Genomic DNA, 18,701 nt, shown 5'->3' with positions numbered 1-18,701 from the left:
TTTGTACATTTGATCAACAAATACTTGTATAACTTGCATAAATCAGTGATTCTCAAACAATGTTTTCCTGCTTAGCGGGCAGAGGTGCCCACTCATTGATATAGTGAAATAGAGTAATGGTGGCAGGAAAAAGTACATTTGTGGGTAAAATACCTTTGAGCTAAAGGTGTATTCTTTTTTTCCTATATGATGGCCACTACCGCATGTTTTCCTTAATTTAGCAGAACATTCTGATTTTCGCTATGTTGAGCTTACTGTTTTGTGCTGTTCTCGGCAGAACACTTTGTGGGGCCCTCCAGATGTCCCATTCCCTGGGAACAGCTGGACTGCATGTGAGGCTGGAATTGCCTGATGTCCCCATAGTGGCTGCGACGCCCCAATTCTGTGAAATGATGAGGTCCCCATGCCTGTGTCAGAAGGCATCCGGAGCATTTCCATCATGGAGAATTTATGCTGCCACCATCCAAAGAAAGGAGCTATATCCCTGTGCCCCCTCCTCTCATTTTTACTTTTCCTGACAAACCCCCTCCTTCCCAGGCACATGGTCCAATATAGCACGTGAGCGTCAGTCATTCAAGGAACCCAGTTGCTTTGTGGGTTGTAAAGACATACACAGAAAAGGTGGGCTACTGGATCCGGGTCTCCTGTCACTCAGCTTCACTGGGCCTGCATCCACTCGCCCATCACACTCTGAGCAGTTGCCCCTTGGTCTCATTCTCAACTTCCTTCGTGCACACCTAGAGCCATAACACCTCTGCCTGAGATTTTCTCTGAAGATCCTGTCACCTCTGAAATTTCCATCCCAATCACATGCCTTATTCAGCTCAGGCTGTTATGACAAAATGCCACAGACTGGTTGGCTTAAAATACAGACATTTATTTCTCAAGCTCTGGAAGCTAGAAGTCCAAAGTGAGGGTGCCAGCATGGTCAGGTTCTGATGAGGGCTCTCTCTCTGGCTTGCAGACAGCTGCCTTCTCGCTGTGTCCTCATATGGGCTTTCCTCAGTGCATGAGCCTGGAGAGAAAGAGAGCTCTGGTGTCTCTTCCTCTTCTTCTTTTTTTTTTTTTAAATTAATTAATTAATTAATTTATTTATGGCTGTGTTGGGTCTTCGTTTCTGTGCGAGGGCTTTCTCTAGTTGTGGCAAGCAGGGGCCACTCTTCATCGCGGTGCGCAGGCCTCTCACTATCACGGCCTCTCTTGTTGCGGAGCACAGGCTCCAGACGCGCAGGCTCAGTAATTGTGGCTCACGGGCCCAGTTGCTCCGCGGCATGTGAGATCTTCCCAGACCAGGGCTCGAACCCGTGTCCCCTGCATTGGCAGGCAGACTCTCAACCACTGCGCCACCAGGGAAGCCCCTCTTCCTCTTCTTATAAGGGCACTAATCCCATCATGAGCGTCCCCTCAACTCACCTCCTCAGCCATGCTCAGTTACTTCCAGTTCTTATGACGGGCTCTCCCAAGTCATGCAGCCCCTGACCACAGAAACCTGGAGTTCTAACTCCAAGTTGTCTCAAAGGGCATCATTCCTCTAATATTCAGTTCAGTAAGTAAACATCCACCGAGCCCTTCGGTATGGCAGGCATGGAGTTAGGCTTTGGGGTTACAGGGCTCAAGCGACCATGCTTCTGCTTTCATGCTGACATTCTAGAGAGAGAGGAAAGCAAATTGGACTTTTAGCCACAAGTGGGGAGAGAAAGGAAAGGCTTCAGTCCAGAGAGACACAAAATGCTGAGCTAGTGGGAGAGGGAGATGAGCTGGGCTGTGAGTGGGGGTGGGGTAGGGGGAGCCTGACCTGAGCCAGGGGCAGGAATCCACCAGGGGACTCAGGAGGGGCCAGCAGGAGCAGAGACGTGACATCCTAGGAGTGTGGACAGGTTCCAGGGCCCAGGACAGCAATCTGTGATTGCTAGATGATTTACATTATCAAAATGTTCTGATTTCCCGCCTTTCCCCGCCCTGTTCCAGAAAATCCAAGCCTGGTGATTTTCCGAAATAATCTTAGAGTCCTGCTTGCCCTTCCTTTTAATCCAATCATTAACAGGCATTTGTGGGCAAACCGCTGGTGTACAACACGAGAAGTTTCGATCCCACCCCTCTGACCCTATTTCCCACTATTTCCGTATGCAAACCCATGTTCCAGCTAAGCAGTCTTGTTTCCAAAACACACCATGTACATCGCCACCTCTGTGCCTTTGCCCCTTCAGTGGCAGCTGCCTGGAACATCGTCCCCATCCCCACCCCCTTGACAAAGCCCTGTTCAGGTTCTACTTCCTTAACCAGACCCTCTCTGATACCCTCACTTTTTTTCTTTTTTTTTTAATTTTTATTTTATTTATTTATGGCTGTGTTGGGTCTTCGTTTCTGTGCGAGGGCTTTCTCTAGTTGCGGCGAGCGGGGGCCACTCTTCATTGCGGTGCGCGGGCCTCCCACTATCGCGGCCTCCCTTCTTGCGGAGCACAGGCTCCAGACGCGCAGGCTCAGTAACTGTGGCTCATGGGCCTAGTCGCTCCGCGGCATGTGGGATCTTCCCAGACCAGGGCTCGAACCCGTGTCCCCTGCATTGGCAGGCAGACTCTCAACCACTGCGCCACCAGGGAAGCCCGATACCCTCACTTTTAATGACCTAGTGAGGGCTCCGTAAATCTCCATGATGGTAGTTTTCACATAATTCTCCAATAACATGTTTCACTGTCATACTAGTTAACCTAACTTGTACATTTGAATTTTGTAAATGAAGTTTTCCCAACAAGAAGTACACTTGATCTTTTCCCATGATATTGCTGTAATTACTTTTATTTTCTTTACAATAAGTGGTCATTATGGGACTGAGGAAAGAAGGATAGAAGCCATTTAGGGAAACCAAGGCAGCCATCGAGGCCCGAGCTGCCCCACCGGGACACCTCCCTGGTCCTGGGGCATCTTGCTGGCCTGGGCTCCGATACAGGGTAGCAAGGCTGGGCAGAAGTGACCACTGGGAGTGGCAAACACTGGCAGGCCTGGGCAAGACTCACCCGGTAGCGGGCCTTCCCGGTAGACACTGGGTATCAGCTTGGCAGGGCGGTTGACCAGATTTAGGATCCATCTGTGAGGACCAATAGTTACAAGCTTCTGTAGATTGGGAATAAAATTCCCCAAACAATATCTGGCACACAGTAGATATATGCTAGATGCTTAATAAATATTTGCTAAATGAAAGAACCTTTTTGAAAATTAGCTTTATGGAAATATTTCTCAAGTGTGGTCTCTAGCATCAGAAGCTCCTGGGGCTCTGTTAACCAACGTGGGGTCCTGGAATCTGCATCCTTCACAGGCTCCCTGTGATTCTGCTGTAGATCAGCATCGGAGAACCACAGATCTGGAGTCAGCCCACCTTGAGTCCCAACCAGAGGTCAATCCCACGTGGAGTCTCTCATGCCAGCCTTCTGAAGAGACAGCCCTTCTCCCTGCCCAGCACCCCCTCCACCCAGAGATTTCCCATCTGGCAGTAGACAGGAGTGGGTCGGACTCAGGTGCAGTCTCGGGTCTGCTCATAACTGGCTGTGCACAAGCCATTAACCTTCCAAGATGGTGTCTTCATCTACAAGATGGGTTCAAAGTGCCAGCCCCTCCCCCTGTCATAGAATGATTGTGAAGATCCATCCCCGATACAGCCAAGGCCCAATTGATATTTGCTGAATTGAATTTCAGAATCACTTACCTGACAGCACTTTGAAAGGGCGCTGCAAATGTTGGGTGAGTTCATAACCAACGTTTAGACTGGATCCAGAAAGTTCGTGAAAGGAGGAGAAGCCTGGAAGTCCTGGTGAACTTGGGGGAAACACGGCCTGACTGGGCAAGAGTGATGGACGCCTACAGGAAGCTTTGCTGTGTGATGTGTTCATGCTCTTGCATTAAAGAAGAATTTGCTGCTTGATGGAAAGATCGGGAATGGAGCAGGATGGCAGCTCTGTGGGAGGATGGCGGTGTCAAGGGAAGCAGGTGCACCTAGAGAGGGTCAGATGTTAGAAGGCGATTGCTCTCTGCCTGTGACCAAGCCTGCCTTATACTGGAAAGCCTCTTGGAGGGGCGGCCAGACATCCAGGAGAGGAGCCCAAGGGGGCTTCTCCAAGCCTCCTGTGCCCAGTTCTGAGCTAGAACTTCGTTAATCTGTGCATGCGTTTGCTGGGGCTGCCGTAACAAAGTACCACAAACTAGGGGGCCACGCAACAGACATGTATTGTCACAGGGTTCTGGAGGCTGGAGGTCTGAGAACAAGGTGTTGGCAGGGTTGGTTCCTTCTGAGGGCTGAGAGGGAGAATCTGTTCTGTGCTCCCCTAGTGTCTGGTGATATGCTGGCCGTCGTTGGTGTTCCCTGGCTTGTGACAGCATAACTCCAGTCTTCACATAGCATTGTCCCTCCCTGTGTGTCTCTCTCTGTGTCCAAATTTCCCCTTTTAAAAGTTCACAGCCACATTGAATTAGGGCCCACGCTAATGACCGCACCTTAACTCGATCATCTGCAAAGACCCTATTTCCATATAAGGTCACATTCTGAAACACAGGGGCTTAGGACTTCCACGTGTGAGTTTTGGGGGGACTCAGTTCAATGCATAGCAATCTGAGTGTTGCAGGTGGTGGGTCTAGCTCAGCCCCCCGTTTAGCCCTTTAGCTGCTTTGGGTCCGAGTAACACTAGTTGTAGAAGCCCTGGTTTGGGACCGACAGTGAGAGGAGAAGCGACACGTGTTCTTGAGAGCCTTTCTTGTTTCTCACAGCCCCATGCTCCCACAGCGGAAGGGACTCTGCTTCCCCGACCCAGAACCCCCAGAAAAGAGCTTCAAGATGGGGTTCACCGCAGAAGAAAATCAAATGACAAGCAAACTGATGAGAGGATCAGGACTCTTCCAGGGTGTGCCTGGGCTCGGCACACTTTCTATCCAATACCCACCACCGTTTTCCTTCACTGTGGCCAAGATGGCCCCAGCTGAGATGGCACTGAGGTCCCAAAGGGCCCCCCTGGGATGTGGAATGAATGGGAACTTGGGTCAGAAAATGTGAGCTCCGCCCTGGCTCTGCCATGAAGTGAGTCTGCGGCATCAGGCAGGTGGCCTCCCCTTCCTGGCCAGCGACCGTCTCAGACGTGCCCCGCAGCCTTGCACACGTACACGTCCCCTCAGTCGTCCGTCATCAGAGCATCTGTCTCCACTGTCATGCAGGTCACGCACAGCCCGAGGGCCCATTGTGTGCCACTTCCCTCGTCTTTCTACAGGTGGCCTCAGGGCCACCCCCTGGGAGTTTCCTCCGTGGAAAAGTTGCCCAAAGTCCCCCCACAGAGCTCTATCTGCACCCCTCCTGGTAGTTCCTGGCCTCTATTCGCAGACCGGAGGGCAGTCCCGCAGGTGTGGAGATTAGGACTAAAGGGACAGTAGAGATGATCTGTGCCCTTCAAGCCGGATGAGGGAACTGAGGCACAGACAGGAGGGTCCCAGAGCGGGCAGGACCCAGGCCTCCTAGTTCTCAGCCTCCCGCCCCCCGTTTCCTCCCTGAAAGCACAGCCTGCAGGCTGAGCCTGCTCCTCTGGGCCTTCCTGTTTCTCAGGCAGCCGTGCGCGGCTGTCACAGCGTATAACCCGCTTTGCTACCGTGCCCGGTTCTGGGGAACCAGCTGTCCACGCGTGCGGGAGCTACAGGTATGCAGTTCTGTCACAGATTCTGCTCAGTGTGTCAGGCTCACAAGAGCGGTTGTTCTTCATTTGTCCCTACCTGTTTGTCTCTTCAGGGTGGCCAGGCCCTCCTCCAGCCCCCGCACCAGGCCTGAGGGCTCCATACCCACCACACACACACACACACACACACACACACACAGGGACAGGGACAGGAACAGAGAAACACACATACACACAGGGACAGGAACAGACACACACACACACACACAGGGACAGGGACAGGAACAGACACACACACACACACACACGGACAGGAACAGAGAAACACACACACACACAGGGACAGGAACAGACACACACACACACACACACACACAGGGACAGGGACAGGAACAGAGAAACACACACACACACAGGGACAGGAACAGACACACACACACACAGGGAGAGGAACACACACACACACACACACAGGGACAGGAACACACACACACACACACACAGGGACAGGAACAGACACACACACACACACAGGACAGGAGCAGAGAAACACACACACACACAGGGACAGGAACAGACACACACACACACAGGGACAGGAACAGACACACACACACACACACACACACACAGGGACAGGAACAGAGAAACACACACAGGGACAGGAACAGACACACACACACACAGGGAGAGGAACACACACACACACACACACACAGGGACAGGAACACACACACATACAGGAACAGGAACAGACACACACACACACAGGACAGGAGAAGACACACACACACAGGGACAGGAAGAGAGAAACACACACACACACAGGGACAGGAACAGAGAAACACACACACACACACAGGGACAGGAACAGACACACACACACACAGGGACAGGAACAGAGAAACACACACACAAGGACAGAAACAGACACACACACACACACACACAAGAACAGGAACAGACACACACACACACAGGGACAGGAACGGACACACACAAGGACAGGAACAGACACACACACACACAGGGACAGGAACAGACATACACACACACAGGGACAGGAACGGGCACACACACACACAAGGACAGGAACAGACACACACAGACACACAGGGACAGGGACAGACACACACACACAGGGTCAGGAACAGACACACACACACACACAAGGACAGGAACAGACACACACACACACACACTCATACACACAGAAATGTGCACACACACCCCGTGGGTATTCCATGGGGTTGTGAAAAGAATTGAAGGAGATAGTGCTTGTGAATGGATTTTAATACTTTAAGGTTCTATAAGGTGTCAGGGATGATCAACCTGTAAGTTTCTCAAGGGCAAGCTCGGTGTCTTCTACTCAGAAACCATCTCCCCACATACATATAGCCTGGAATATTATTAGACATAGAGTTGGAGCTCATTGAATTGAAATCTAATGAACTGAAAATTGCTTTAATATAGAATCATTAAAAAAAAAAAGCATTAATATCCACAGGCCTCTGACCCCAGGGGGAGTTGAAGGTACAGCGCAGTGATTTGTGCAGATGCTGGGCTTCCAAGGGCAGGTTCAGTGGGTGCTGACACACCTGCGTCATGCCCACTCTCCTCCAAATGCAGAGGCCCTGGCCCTTCTCACTGCAGCCCCGGGTGCGTGATGCCAGGAGTCTGGAGGCATCTAAGACGCTCAGTGGGAGGGAAGGAGCCAAGAATGACCTCTAGGAAACCTCCAGCAAGCACTGGCAAGTTCCATTTGCAGCCTTTGACTGGAAGTTCGTGTTTAATCAGTTAATTCATGCTTTCAATAAGTATTTATTGACCATCTAATGAGAGGACATAAACTCTGGGCAATCACCAGAGGAACTTTTTTTTTTTTTTTTTTTTTTTTAAATTTATTTATTTATTTATTTTTGGCTGTGTTGGGTCTTCGTTTCTGTGCGAGGGCTTTCTCTAGTTGTGGCGAGCGGGGGCCACTCTTCATCGCGGTGCGCGGGCCTCTCACTATCACGGCCTCTCTTGTTGTGGAGCACAGGCTCCAGACGTGCAGGCTCAGTAGTTGTGGCTCACGGGCCTAGTTGCTCCGTGGCATGTGGGATCTTCCCGGACCAGGGCTCGAACCCGTGTCCCCTGCATTGGCAGGCAGACTCTCAACCACTGCGCCACCAGGGAAGCCCCCCAGAGGAACTTTTTTAAAAACCCAGACACCATGCCAAAATATTATGGTTGACGTGACCAGAGGTGGAAAGTTTCTGAATGCCCCAGGAAGCACCGCTGTCCTCTCCGCGATGCAAGCTTATACGGTCAGATAGGACACTGCAGCTGCCCTCGAGGAGCTAGGCGTCCAGGGGACAGGCAGGGCACTGGCCCCAAGAACGGTCAATAATGACACTCACATGGAGGGCTGTGAACCAGGGCGGTCAGTGGAGAAGAAGGTAGGGGGTGAAGTTTCCTGAGAGATGATCCAGGGAGGCTTCTGTCCTTGGAAACATGATGGCCAGGATGCGTTTCAGCCGCCCCCAAGCCACATCCGCAGAGAGAAGCCTTCCCCTCTTCAGGAAGAGGAGGGAATATGTCTCCAGTTTGGGAAACAGGGATGGAGGAGAGATGGTGCCCAATATTCATCACAGGGAGAAAGTGGCCCAATGCTGCTTGGTGTCCTGGACAATCTATGGGATCTGAGAAGCTTGCAGAGGCCTCCAGAAATCTTTGAGACAGCCCCAAAGGGTAGCCCAGCCTGGGAAGCCTTGGGCTGGGTGACCCCTCAGGGCCCAGAACAGCACATTTCGTCCCACTTGCCTCCAGCTCTTCAGCCCCCTCATTTCCGAGCCTTCCAGACTTTCGGGACAAGTCAGGGCCTCTCATCAAGTACTTTTCTGAGGGAGCTTAGAGATCCACTGACATTTCCAGCAGCTCCAACCCTGGAAATCCACTCCCTGGGGCCCTTCCTGGGAGGGAAGTGACAGAGTTAATCTAAGGGCTGGGGGAGGTGGAGAAAGGCCTTGAAACCACACAGTAAAGCCAACCAGATTAATAGAAGAAGAGAGAGGGGGGTAGACCATTAGGAAGACAAAGAGAAAATCATGCTGGAGCAATAGAAAGGGAAATCTAATATCAACTAGGGAAAAATAAATGGAGATTAGGGCAAACAAATTAGCTTTAATGGGTTCAGTGCTAATACAAGAATAACAGCCGAGCTGCGAACGCCTTTGAGGGGAAGATGGGATAAAGAACCAGAGCAGTCATGCAGGCGATAAAGACGATGCAGGGAGGGAGTACCAGCCAAAGGAGTGAGGGGCGGGGGGAAGGTAGAGAGGAGGGAAAACTCAGGGTGAGTGGGTGGGAGAGAGGGGCAGGGGAGGGGTCTGCTGTCTTGGACAGGAGTGGAGGGTACTGGGGAAGGGGCTGAGAGGAGCAGGGGCCATCAGCAAGGGATGGCAATAAAAGCCAGCAAGGCAATGGGAGGAGACCGAGGACAGAGGAAGAAACACCCGAGCCGCAAAGACTGGGCAGAAAGGGAGTGCGGATGGATGGAAATCAAGAGAATGGAGGAGGATAAACCAACGTGGAAGAGGGAGAAATATAATGTAATTCGGTTCATTCTCTGGCTAAAGAAAATCATAAAAAAGGAAAAATTCAGCCCCAACCAAATGAAAACCCAGAGAGGCTTCTGAAGTGGGTTTCCCAATGCACGCATGCTTGGTAGGTGATGTGAAGACACATTCGCCCTCAGAGGAGGGTCTGACTGTCCATCTGGAATAACCACACGCTGCCAGGGGCAGTGCCGGGACATCCGGGAGCCCTCAGCTTGAGTCTCAGTTCTGCCCCAGTGCAGCCTTGGGCAAAGTTACAGACAGTTTCTACTCTCATCTCTCCATCTGTAAAATGGGGATAATGTGCTGTTATGAGAACTGAATGAGAAGATGCACTTCGAGAGCTCAGGCTGGCTCCAGAGTGAGCCCCTCCCACCATGCTGGCTGTCAGTCTTATTCCGAAGCATTGACTCCTGGGAGAAGGGGGGTGGATACTGAAAGTAGCCCTTCCTCCCTTCCTCCTTCCCCTCTTTCCTCTTTTTTCAAGTCCAATCTTGGTAAAATACCAGCCAAGTTTGGTTCTTTCCCACCTAGAGACTAATCCAGGGGAACCCTCCTTATCCCCCCTCTGTCTCCCTCCCTCCGTCCCTGCCAGCCCTCTCTACCTGTTGGACATGAAAAAATAGGGCTGAACCCTCCTACTCTCTGGGCTGATCTAAGGCAAGAGCATGCAAAGAAGCCAGACTTCTTACCTATTATTCCAAGGGCTCTGGGGGACCCTCAGACCTGCCAGAACTTCAGAGTGTAGGAGGCTGGAAGCTGGTCCTCATGGCCTCACAACCTGGGGGCCTCTTGGGCTGAATTAAAGTGCATGGAGGCCCCACAAGAGGGACAGTGGCCAACAGGCCAGGAGAACAAATCAACAAGAACAAGCCCAGGAATCAATGAATAACCACCTAGCAGGGAACCCAGCAGCGGAGAGAGGAACTGGGATTACTTCCTGCCCCTCAGGGCATTCCAGAACCTTGTCCTTTGCTCCATCACTAAGGATTTTGGAAGAGGAAGAGCAGAAAATGACCCAGGCAGGAAGATAGGGTAGATGGGGTGGGAGAGCTTTGTCACTTGCTGAGAAAGTAAGTTCATTAAATTGAAACCATTCCCAGAAATCTATAACATCCAAGAGGACAGAGACCCACCTGTCTTGATCCCTATGTATCCCCGGAGCCTGGAGCCGTGCCTGGCAGGGGAGCAGTGATGGTCAGGTGGTGATGGAGAATGTCTGTCTGACTGCTATATGGGCATTGTGTTATGTGGATCACACAACACACCTAGGAAGAGAGGCGGTGAGAGGTGAAGTCCATTGCCAAATTCAGTGGTGGAACAGGGGTTTGAACGTCAGCAGTCTGTCTCCTGAGCCTGCTCTTCTAACCTTGACCTACACAGATTCAGTGCATGAAAGTAAATGAATAGATGAACCTCAGACACTCATCAGGGTGAGAGGACAGATTTGCAAGCTGCTTACCAGTTTGGGCTTCTATGAGGGACTGATAAGTGGGCCACGTGACAGGGAATAGAAGGCTGGAAGATGGTACAGGGCCTTCCTCATGTTGCATGCGGTTCTTGTCAGTGTTGCCTCAGCAGCAGGTGATCCAGAGACCAGCAAGCCCGGAACCAGCCTCCTGTGCCCCTCAGATATACCAGCAGCAGCCAGGAGATGCCATCACCTCGGAGGTTCCAAGCCCCAGCTCCCTGGGCCCCTCCTCCAAATGTCAAGGTTCTGATAACTCCAGCCTCTTCCTTTGCTTCCCCAGTCCTACGAATGGTGGCTTCTTCCACAGTTACCGTCTCAGGGTTACCCCAGTGCTCCTCTGTGCTCTTACAGCCTCCAATGCCTAGAAAAGCAAGTCCCTCCATTAAAGCCCCTCTGTTGAGATACCTAGAAACAGGTTTGTGTTTTCTGACTGGCCCCTGACTGATGCGCTACTTAAATGCTCTACTTAAAGGTCTGAAGAAACAGGATTCCAAGACTGGCTTGGTCGTGTACTTGGCCTTGAACCCAGAACACAGTGCTGAGCTCCCTGGCAGTGAGATCTGGGGTAGCAAATCTTTTTACTGAGGGGACCCTGGCAGACATCAAGGGGTAGCATCACCCTGCAGCCCTGAGTCAGAAATGTGTCAAGTGCACCTCTGAGTCTGGGATGTCCGAGTTCCCAGGTGGGATAGCTTTTGCTACTAAACTGAGGTCCTCCCTAGCTGGAGCTGTCTCTCGTAATTCTTTCCCTCGGTGCATGCCGAAATCTCGCCACCGGAGCTATAACTTCCTTATCATTCTCCATAACCCTCTATAGCCAGGGTTAGAAGGAAAAGGCTTCCCAACTTAGAACCCAAAGACTCAAGTTGGTGACAGTTTTCTCATCCGTGTAAACTGGTGACAGTAGCACTCATCTCACAGAGTGCTCCTGCCAGACCAACACGGCAGTGTGTGGGCTGTAACGCTCCCTGCAAAGGTGTGAGCCCGACAAGTGTCACACACTTAACGTTGACCTTGAAGGTTGGATGCAAAAGCCAACAGGAAGACCCCTGCATTCATCCCATGGCTCCTGCAGAAGGAAGGCAAACCTCTCTTTTCCTGTGCCATGATGTCTGGACTCCTTTCTTTTTTTTAAACAACTCATGTCTAAGAGTATATGTCTTTGAAAGAGACAGAATTCTGCTGAGGGCAAAGAATGTGTGGGCTTCACTCAGCTTGCTTTGGACCTGCTTTCTTTCCTCCCTCCCTCCCTCTCTTCCCTCCCTTTCCTCCTTCCTTCCTTCCTTCCAGTAATTAACTTAACCAGCATTTAGTGGGTGCCTACTGTGCATCAAGCATTACACCAGATATTAGGGTTTCAGAGATAAAGAAGCCAGGCAGAGGGAACAGCATGTGCAAAGGCCCCAAAGCAGGAGGATGCACCAATAGCCCCAAGGTCATGCACAAGAACCGTGAGGGTGTGGAGCGGAGATTGTGGCGGAAGGTGGCATGCGATGAAGCTGAAGGGCAGGTTTTATGCTTGCACGGCAGCTGGTGTCGTGACCCAGCAAGACAACCCTAGAGGCGGTGCCTCTATCACCCGGAGATTTCCGATAGGAAGTTGACTATAAAAACGGAGGAAAGATCTGGGCTGGAGATACCTGGATGCCCACGATGTCATCAGCACAGGGGTGGTAAGTGTAACAATGAGAGTAGGTGGGATCACCACGGATGATGGTGTAGAGTGGGCACAGCGCTGGGATTTGAGAGAAGCCTGGGGAAAAAATAGATATCACAGAACAAATGAGGGAGGAGAACTGCATTAAAGAGAAACGCAGGGAACCGGGACCAAGGGCCAAGCCTCGTATGGAAGCCTCTTTAAGAGGGAGAACTTAGCACCCTCCACCACCTGCCGTTCACCTAGTTCCTAGCATCCGAGGACCTGCTAAGCATGAGGCATGTCGTGAGGTGACCCCCGAACAGCAAGGGAGGAAAGGAAGGAAATAGGAACAGCCAAGTATGACTACTTATTGAGAAATTTGGTTGAAAACAATAGGAAGGAAAAGTTTCATAGTCAAGGGGAGGTTTTGTTTTGTTTCGTTTCGTTTTGTTTTGTAAGCAGGGGCTGAGGAGGCAGCATAAATGGATTTAACTGTGTTTGTAGGTCCAGGGGATGGACCTGGTAAAAAGGGAGACGTAACTCATATAAAAGACATGAGAGGATGGTGTATGGAGTAGGGTTCCAGAACAGGTGAGAGGATGAGGCATCAGTGAGAAAGGGATGAGAAGCACAAAGCAGCAGCTTTACCAACCGACTGTCTCTCTTCTCCGGTTACCCTTGGGAGAAGTGCAAGGCACAGAGACCAAGGTCATGCAGCAAGTTGAGGGTAAAGCCAGATGCACAAGGCTGCTTCTCAGTGTGCTGGCCCCTCTGTCCTAATTCAAGGGCCTAATGTGCCCAGGTAACCTATCACCTCATAGATGCTGGAGGGACCCGGAGTGTAGACTTGGGGTGGAAGGTGGGACAAGAGGTTGGAACACTGGGTTTCCATGGTCCTGGAGCATTTTCTTCAGGAGTGTTTTGAGGCAGAGGCCCTGGGCTTTATTCCAGAAGGCACCAAGCCAACGGGGGCTGCTGTGAGGTTACAGCGGGAGATCACAGGCCTGCAGGTGAGCATGCTGGGGAGACAACATCACTGAACTGAGATTGTCAGAGACTGGGTAGTGCTGGCATCGCCGTTCCTTGTGGGGCGAGAGTAGGCGTGGTGGCGAGATTTACAGGACATCCCAGAGCAGCTGCTGAATCCCCCGCTAGAGTCCTGCCAAGGCTCAGATGCTCACCTTGACACTCTTTGGGGCTGAAACAAAAATCCCCAGGTAGTTAAGTGGAAATTTTCACAGCACAACACATTGAACCATTGTCACTTTTGGACTGGGCAAGTGATGTGAGGAATCAGACAGAAGGTGAAAGGGGAAAGTATCCAACGATGGGACTCGAGGGTCCCGCGGTGGGGAATCCACTCACCAACCATCACAATAGCCCCTCACATTTGTAAAGCATTTTTCTGCCACGTGTATTTACTGAAACATTAATTAAACTTTTGTGACAGGTGCTAGGTAGACAAAGATGGGGCCCCTGCCCTTGAGAACTCATAAAGGAATCTAAACAGATCAAGGTGCTGTTCGGTGCAGCCAGTGCTGTGACTGAGACTTGGGCAAAGGATTATGGGCCACAGGGACTTCCCTGGTGGTCCAATGGTTACGACTCTGCACTGTCACTGCAGGGGGTACGGGTTCAATCCCTGGTCGGAGAACTAAGATCCCGCATGCCGTGCACATGGTGCAGCCAAGAAAAATAAAATTAAAATTAAAAAAAGGATTATGGGGCACAGGGAAATTATCCTACATCTCGAGGGTCTGGGTATCCATACACGTAACAAGAGTTTGGGGCAATGACCTCTCTCTTGTCCTCCTACTCTCCCTGCTCCTCAGAGCCCTGGAAGGAGTGAAGAATGACCAAAGAAAGGCCTAAGACCTCCCCAGATGGTCACTTTTCCAAAGTATACATTTCTGGACAGCAGGCATCAGCCAGAGCTTTGCAGACTCCCTCGCTGTAGGCTCAGTGCTCTCTGCCCCCAGGCAAGTTGGCATCCCCTCGTGTGCGGACTTCACACTCAGAACCCACTTGGATCCGGCCAGGCCGTCTCGTCTTCCTCCTCCACCGTCCAGACCATACAAAGGGCCTTTGTTCAGGAAGCGTCAAACCTCTTCCTGGGTGACACCTTTCCCCCCTTCCCACTCGTTCCTGGCTTCCGGCCTCAGAGCCCACCCTGTACACATGGATAGGTGGTCAGCACTGTGGGCGGCCGGGCCCTCCCTGGGGCAGGAAGGAAGGATGCACCCACCTCTGGGCGTTTGATGGTGACTCGCCCAAAGGCGTCTACTCCCCCGCACCGGACACAGGAGGGACAAAAGCCCTTCCGTGATGGGGACTGAGCTCCAAACCTCAAACCAGAGGTCCCGTCTCCCTCTGCAGCCAGCAGGCTCTTTCCAACTCCTCCACCCTGATTCTCCGACAGCCACAGGAAATGTCTTTCCATTTCTTGAGCGCACCAAAGTCTTGTGTGTGGATTTCCTTCCTGTGGAAGCTTCTTCACCTAGTTACCTCCTGGTCATTCCACCCTTCAGCTTCCCTAAGGCCGCTTACGGGCTCCCCTAGCATCTGACTTATCTCTGTCAAGAAACTTCTCCCTTAACATGGTGATTTCGAATTTATCTGATTGCATCCTTCCACAGATTGTAAGTTCCTCGAGGGCCAGGTTTCTTGTCTTGTTCAAGGCGATCTCCTCAGTGCTTTGATTCATGGAAGGTACTTGGTATATCTGTGTTGAGATCAAAAGAGATGAAAACTGTAATATACAAACAATAAGAATTATTATTCTAAGAAGATGGGGCTAAGGTGGGAGGTGTACATGTAGTTAGTTATTCTCTGAAATTTTCGTTACCAGCCGTTGGCCTAGGTCAGCAGCAGACACTGCAAGTAGTGTTATTTAGCTCCCATTCAGTGGATGGAAACACTATGGCTGGAAAAAAAAACCCAAATTTCTCAAATGATAAAATTAAAACAGGAAGTAAATGGAGTGTGACCCTTAAAAAATTGTATTAAAAATATATGGAGAGAAAGACATATATCATATGATATCGCTTATATGTGGAATCTTAAAAATATGATACAAATAAACTTATTTACAAAACAGAAATAGACTCACAGACTTAGAGAACGAACTTATGGTGACCAGGGTGGAAGGGCGGGGGGAGGGATAGATTGGGAGTTTGGGATGGACATGTTCACATTCATTGCTATATTTAAAATAGATAACTAACAAGGACTTACTGCAAAAAAATAAAAAATAAAAATAAAAAAGACTACATGATAAAAAAAAATACGTGGAGGGATAAACAAATTAAGAAGAAGAAGAAGAAGCCTTGGCGAAAAAAAGAAATTACTCCTCAAAAGGAGATTTGTAGAATTTAAGCAACTTTACAGAATAAAAGAAACTGGTGAAAAAAAAATTAAAACAGGCAGAGTCAACACAGGAGTCTGGCCCAACGCTCTTTGCACAGTAACACAAAGAACTCAGAAGCCAATAAAATAAAATAAAGCACCAGAGACTTCACAGTGTAGGAGCCAGAGCTATGAATACATCTTTCCCTTCATACCGATGCAGGCTGATCTAGTAAATAACCTTTCAGGAGGGTTCCTGAGAGTTTGGGTTTCTAAGGATCCTGAGCAGCCCTTCAGGAAGATTCAGGACGATGGCCCGCACGCTTCAATGGAGAAACAGGGTAGATTTGTTTTTAGGCACAATTCCCAGTTCATGCCACCAAGAAATGGCGTTTGGTTTTTTTAAACCTATTACCTTTCTAGGGGTGAAGAACTCCACCTGTAGGAACCCTCGTTTCTAGATGTAGAGAACCTAGCGCAACATCTAAGCTCGGTGGATCACGTGGAAGCCTATATTCTGGAAAATGGGGACAAAGCTGGGAGGCCTTGTCTGTTTGGGTGGCTGTCTGGCGCCCCCTTGTGTTCAGTGTCTGGACCCAAAAGAGCCAAAAAGCAGCACGGATGGAGTGAGGGTCAAATGGCTGAGCTATTTTCCACCAACAGCCTGTGGCCAAAGAGAAGCCAGAGGAGCGGGCTCAGGAGTGGATGCAGGCCCCTCCGCTGACCATCTGGGATGTCTGCCTAGCCCTGGTGGAAACACACTTGCTAGGACAAGCTGCCTAGAACGGGACGGGTGGAAGCAGTGCCCAAGGTCACCCAATTGTCTCCACCAGGGAGATGGTTCATCGTGTCCCTCCTGCTGGGTGTTTGGCCAGCGGGCTTTTCCTCTGGACTTAGTGCCCAGGCCAGAGGCACTTACAGACTCTTTAAAAAAAACAACAACAAAAAAACAGATATTCACTGCTCTGCTGAAAATAGCTTGGGCCCCTGAGGAGACATTGCAGGGGCAGTTTTGAACGTGCTACGTCAGTGGGCCGTAATGGGCACGGTGTGTCTAGCAGAGGTACATCCCACCCTCGGCCGTAAATAGCCCTTAACGGGCTGACGCAGAAAGCCTGGCGTTGGCTCTTCCTCCTCCCCTGCCCGCGCCCCCTGACTCCCACCCCCGGGGCTCTGCCATCCCAGCCAGATCACTAAATCATGCCCCTGGTGTGAAAAGACGCCCTCGGCTCCCGGGCAGTGGCACCTCCAGTGTGGAACTGCACGGCTGGTCAGTTCTGGCCATAGAATGGGGCTCACCCAGCAGCTCTGATGGGAGCCTTAATCCCTGGTTAGATCCTGGCTCTTCCTCATATAAGCTGAGTCACATCAGTCACATAAATTGTCACTGAAAATCTCTAAGCCCCAGTCTCCTCATCGGCAAAAGGAAGATCTCAGGCCTGAAGTTAGCCCAACCTGTATCTAGGGATTTTAGAGAGTTAAATATGTTGATAAATCAAACAGACACCTTCTTGCCTCTAAGCCTTTGCACATGCTGTTCCCACTGCCTGGAACAGTTTTCCTCCTCATCTCCTTCTCTAGTCTGACATCCCTTTATCTTCAGTCTCCGCTTAGACTTCTTCAGAAACCCGTCTATGGTCCCCTGAGCCTGGGCTTTGTCCCCTCCAGGGGTTCCCATAACCCCCTGCATGTCCCCGGTCCCAGCAGTGACCATACGGTACAGTCATTGGCCAGTCTAGATCCTTACTTGAACCCTATGAGCCCAGAGCAGGGATCACATCTGCATTATTCACCTCGACATCTGCAGGGCCTGGTGCAGCATTTGGCACGTAGTACGCACTCAATAAATATGTGTTGAATAAGTGGATGGGCTCAGAATGAAACACAGGCTGGGGCCAGAGGGTAGAGGCCGAGTCAGGAAGGCAGCTAACGAGACAGGCGCACATCACAGCATGTCCACGTTCTGCACCACCGCCCACAGCCCGACATGTCAGTCCTGGAAGCCCTGGAACATGGGCCAGTGAGGTCTCTGCCTTTGCCCTTTCAGCGCTCCTAACATTGCTCGGGCCATTCAGGCCGGGAGCCCACGGACAGGGCCCACTCTGTCCAAGCTCAACCAGAGAAGCTCTCCTTTTATTGTTTTGTGTCTGTTTCTCAACGTGATTGTGCTGAAAAATCTGGCCCTATGGTTCAAAAGAACAAGAATGAGAAACTTAAATACCACTGATTTTATCCTATGCCCTCATTTTACAGATGAGGAACAGAGACGCAGACAGGACAGGGGGATTTTTCCCCAAGGTCACACAGCTCAGTATCAGAGTAGGAAGAGCCTGAATCCTCAACTCTTTAGATACTTTCTAGAGGGAGGGAGGGAGGTGGTGGGCTTGTTATTTGGAGTAAGGTGCTGAGGGTCTGAGATGAGACCCCCCCAAAAGGTCCCCAAAGTGGGATGTCCCCCCTCTGTGGCATCATACATGCCCCTCACCCCGCCAACCCGAGCTAGCCCTCCTCAGAGGTGGGAAGCACCGGGAGCACCAGAGGGTGTGACCAACGGTGGGAGTTCAAGTTCAGGGGCTCTCAACATCCAATGTCCACACACAGGCTGATTCTCTGCCTGGTGGCCCTGACAACTGTCCCCCGGACTATTGTGTTTCAGGCCACGGAGGGCTGAACCAGCTGGGAGGGGCCTTTGTGAATGGCAGACCCCTGCCCGAAGTGGTGCGTCAGCGCATCGTGGACCTGGCCCACCAGGGCGTGAGGCCCTGCGACATCTCCCGCCAGCTCCGAGTCAGCCATGGCTGTGTCAGCAAGATCCTCGGCAGGTAAGCACGAAATTCACCCCTCACCACCCTCCCTTTCGGGGACTTGTCGGGTGTCCAGCTTGGGCCCCTGAACAGGTTGTGGTGGTGCTTCTGGGCTTCCCCCATCTGCTGCCCTTCTGTGGTTTCCTGCCCTTCCTTCCTCATTTGTCCATTTCTCTTTCCTTTCATTTCTCCCTCCCC

General features: G+C 51.1%; 1 protein-coding gene across 4 annotated transcripts in view; it reads left to right on the top strand.

The window, feature by feature from the left end:
• The window catches only part of PAX8 (paired box 8), a 57,354-nt gene that overhangs the window by 12,840 nt on the left and 25,813 nt on the right, over positions 1 to 18,701 (top strand). For all 4 annotated transcript variants that reach the window (XM_007197406.2, XM_007197404.2, XM_028162632.2 and 1 more), the window contains exon 3: positions 18,356 to 18,521. In XM_007197406.2, coding sequence (XP_007197468.1) covers positions 18,356 to 18,521 — 166 coding nt within the window. The remainder of the gene's footprint in view (positions 1 to 18,355; positions 18,522 to 18,701) is intronic.

Source organism: Balaenoptera acutorostrata, chromosome 12 (assembly GCF_949987535.1).
Source record: "Balaenoptera acutorostrata chromosome 12, mBalAcu1.1, whole genome shotgun sequence".
NCBI classification, from domain to species: domain Eukaryota; kingdom Metazoa; phylum Chordata; class Mammalia; order Artiodactyla; family Balaenopteridae; genus Balaenoptera; species Balaenoptera acutorostrata.
Note: the sequence above shows the minus strand (reverse complement) of the source record. Positions and strands in the feature narration are given on the sequence as shown.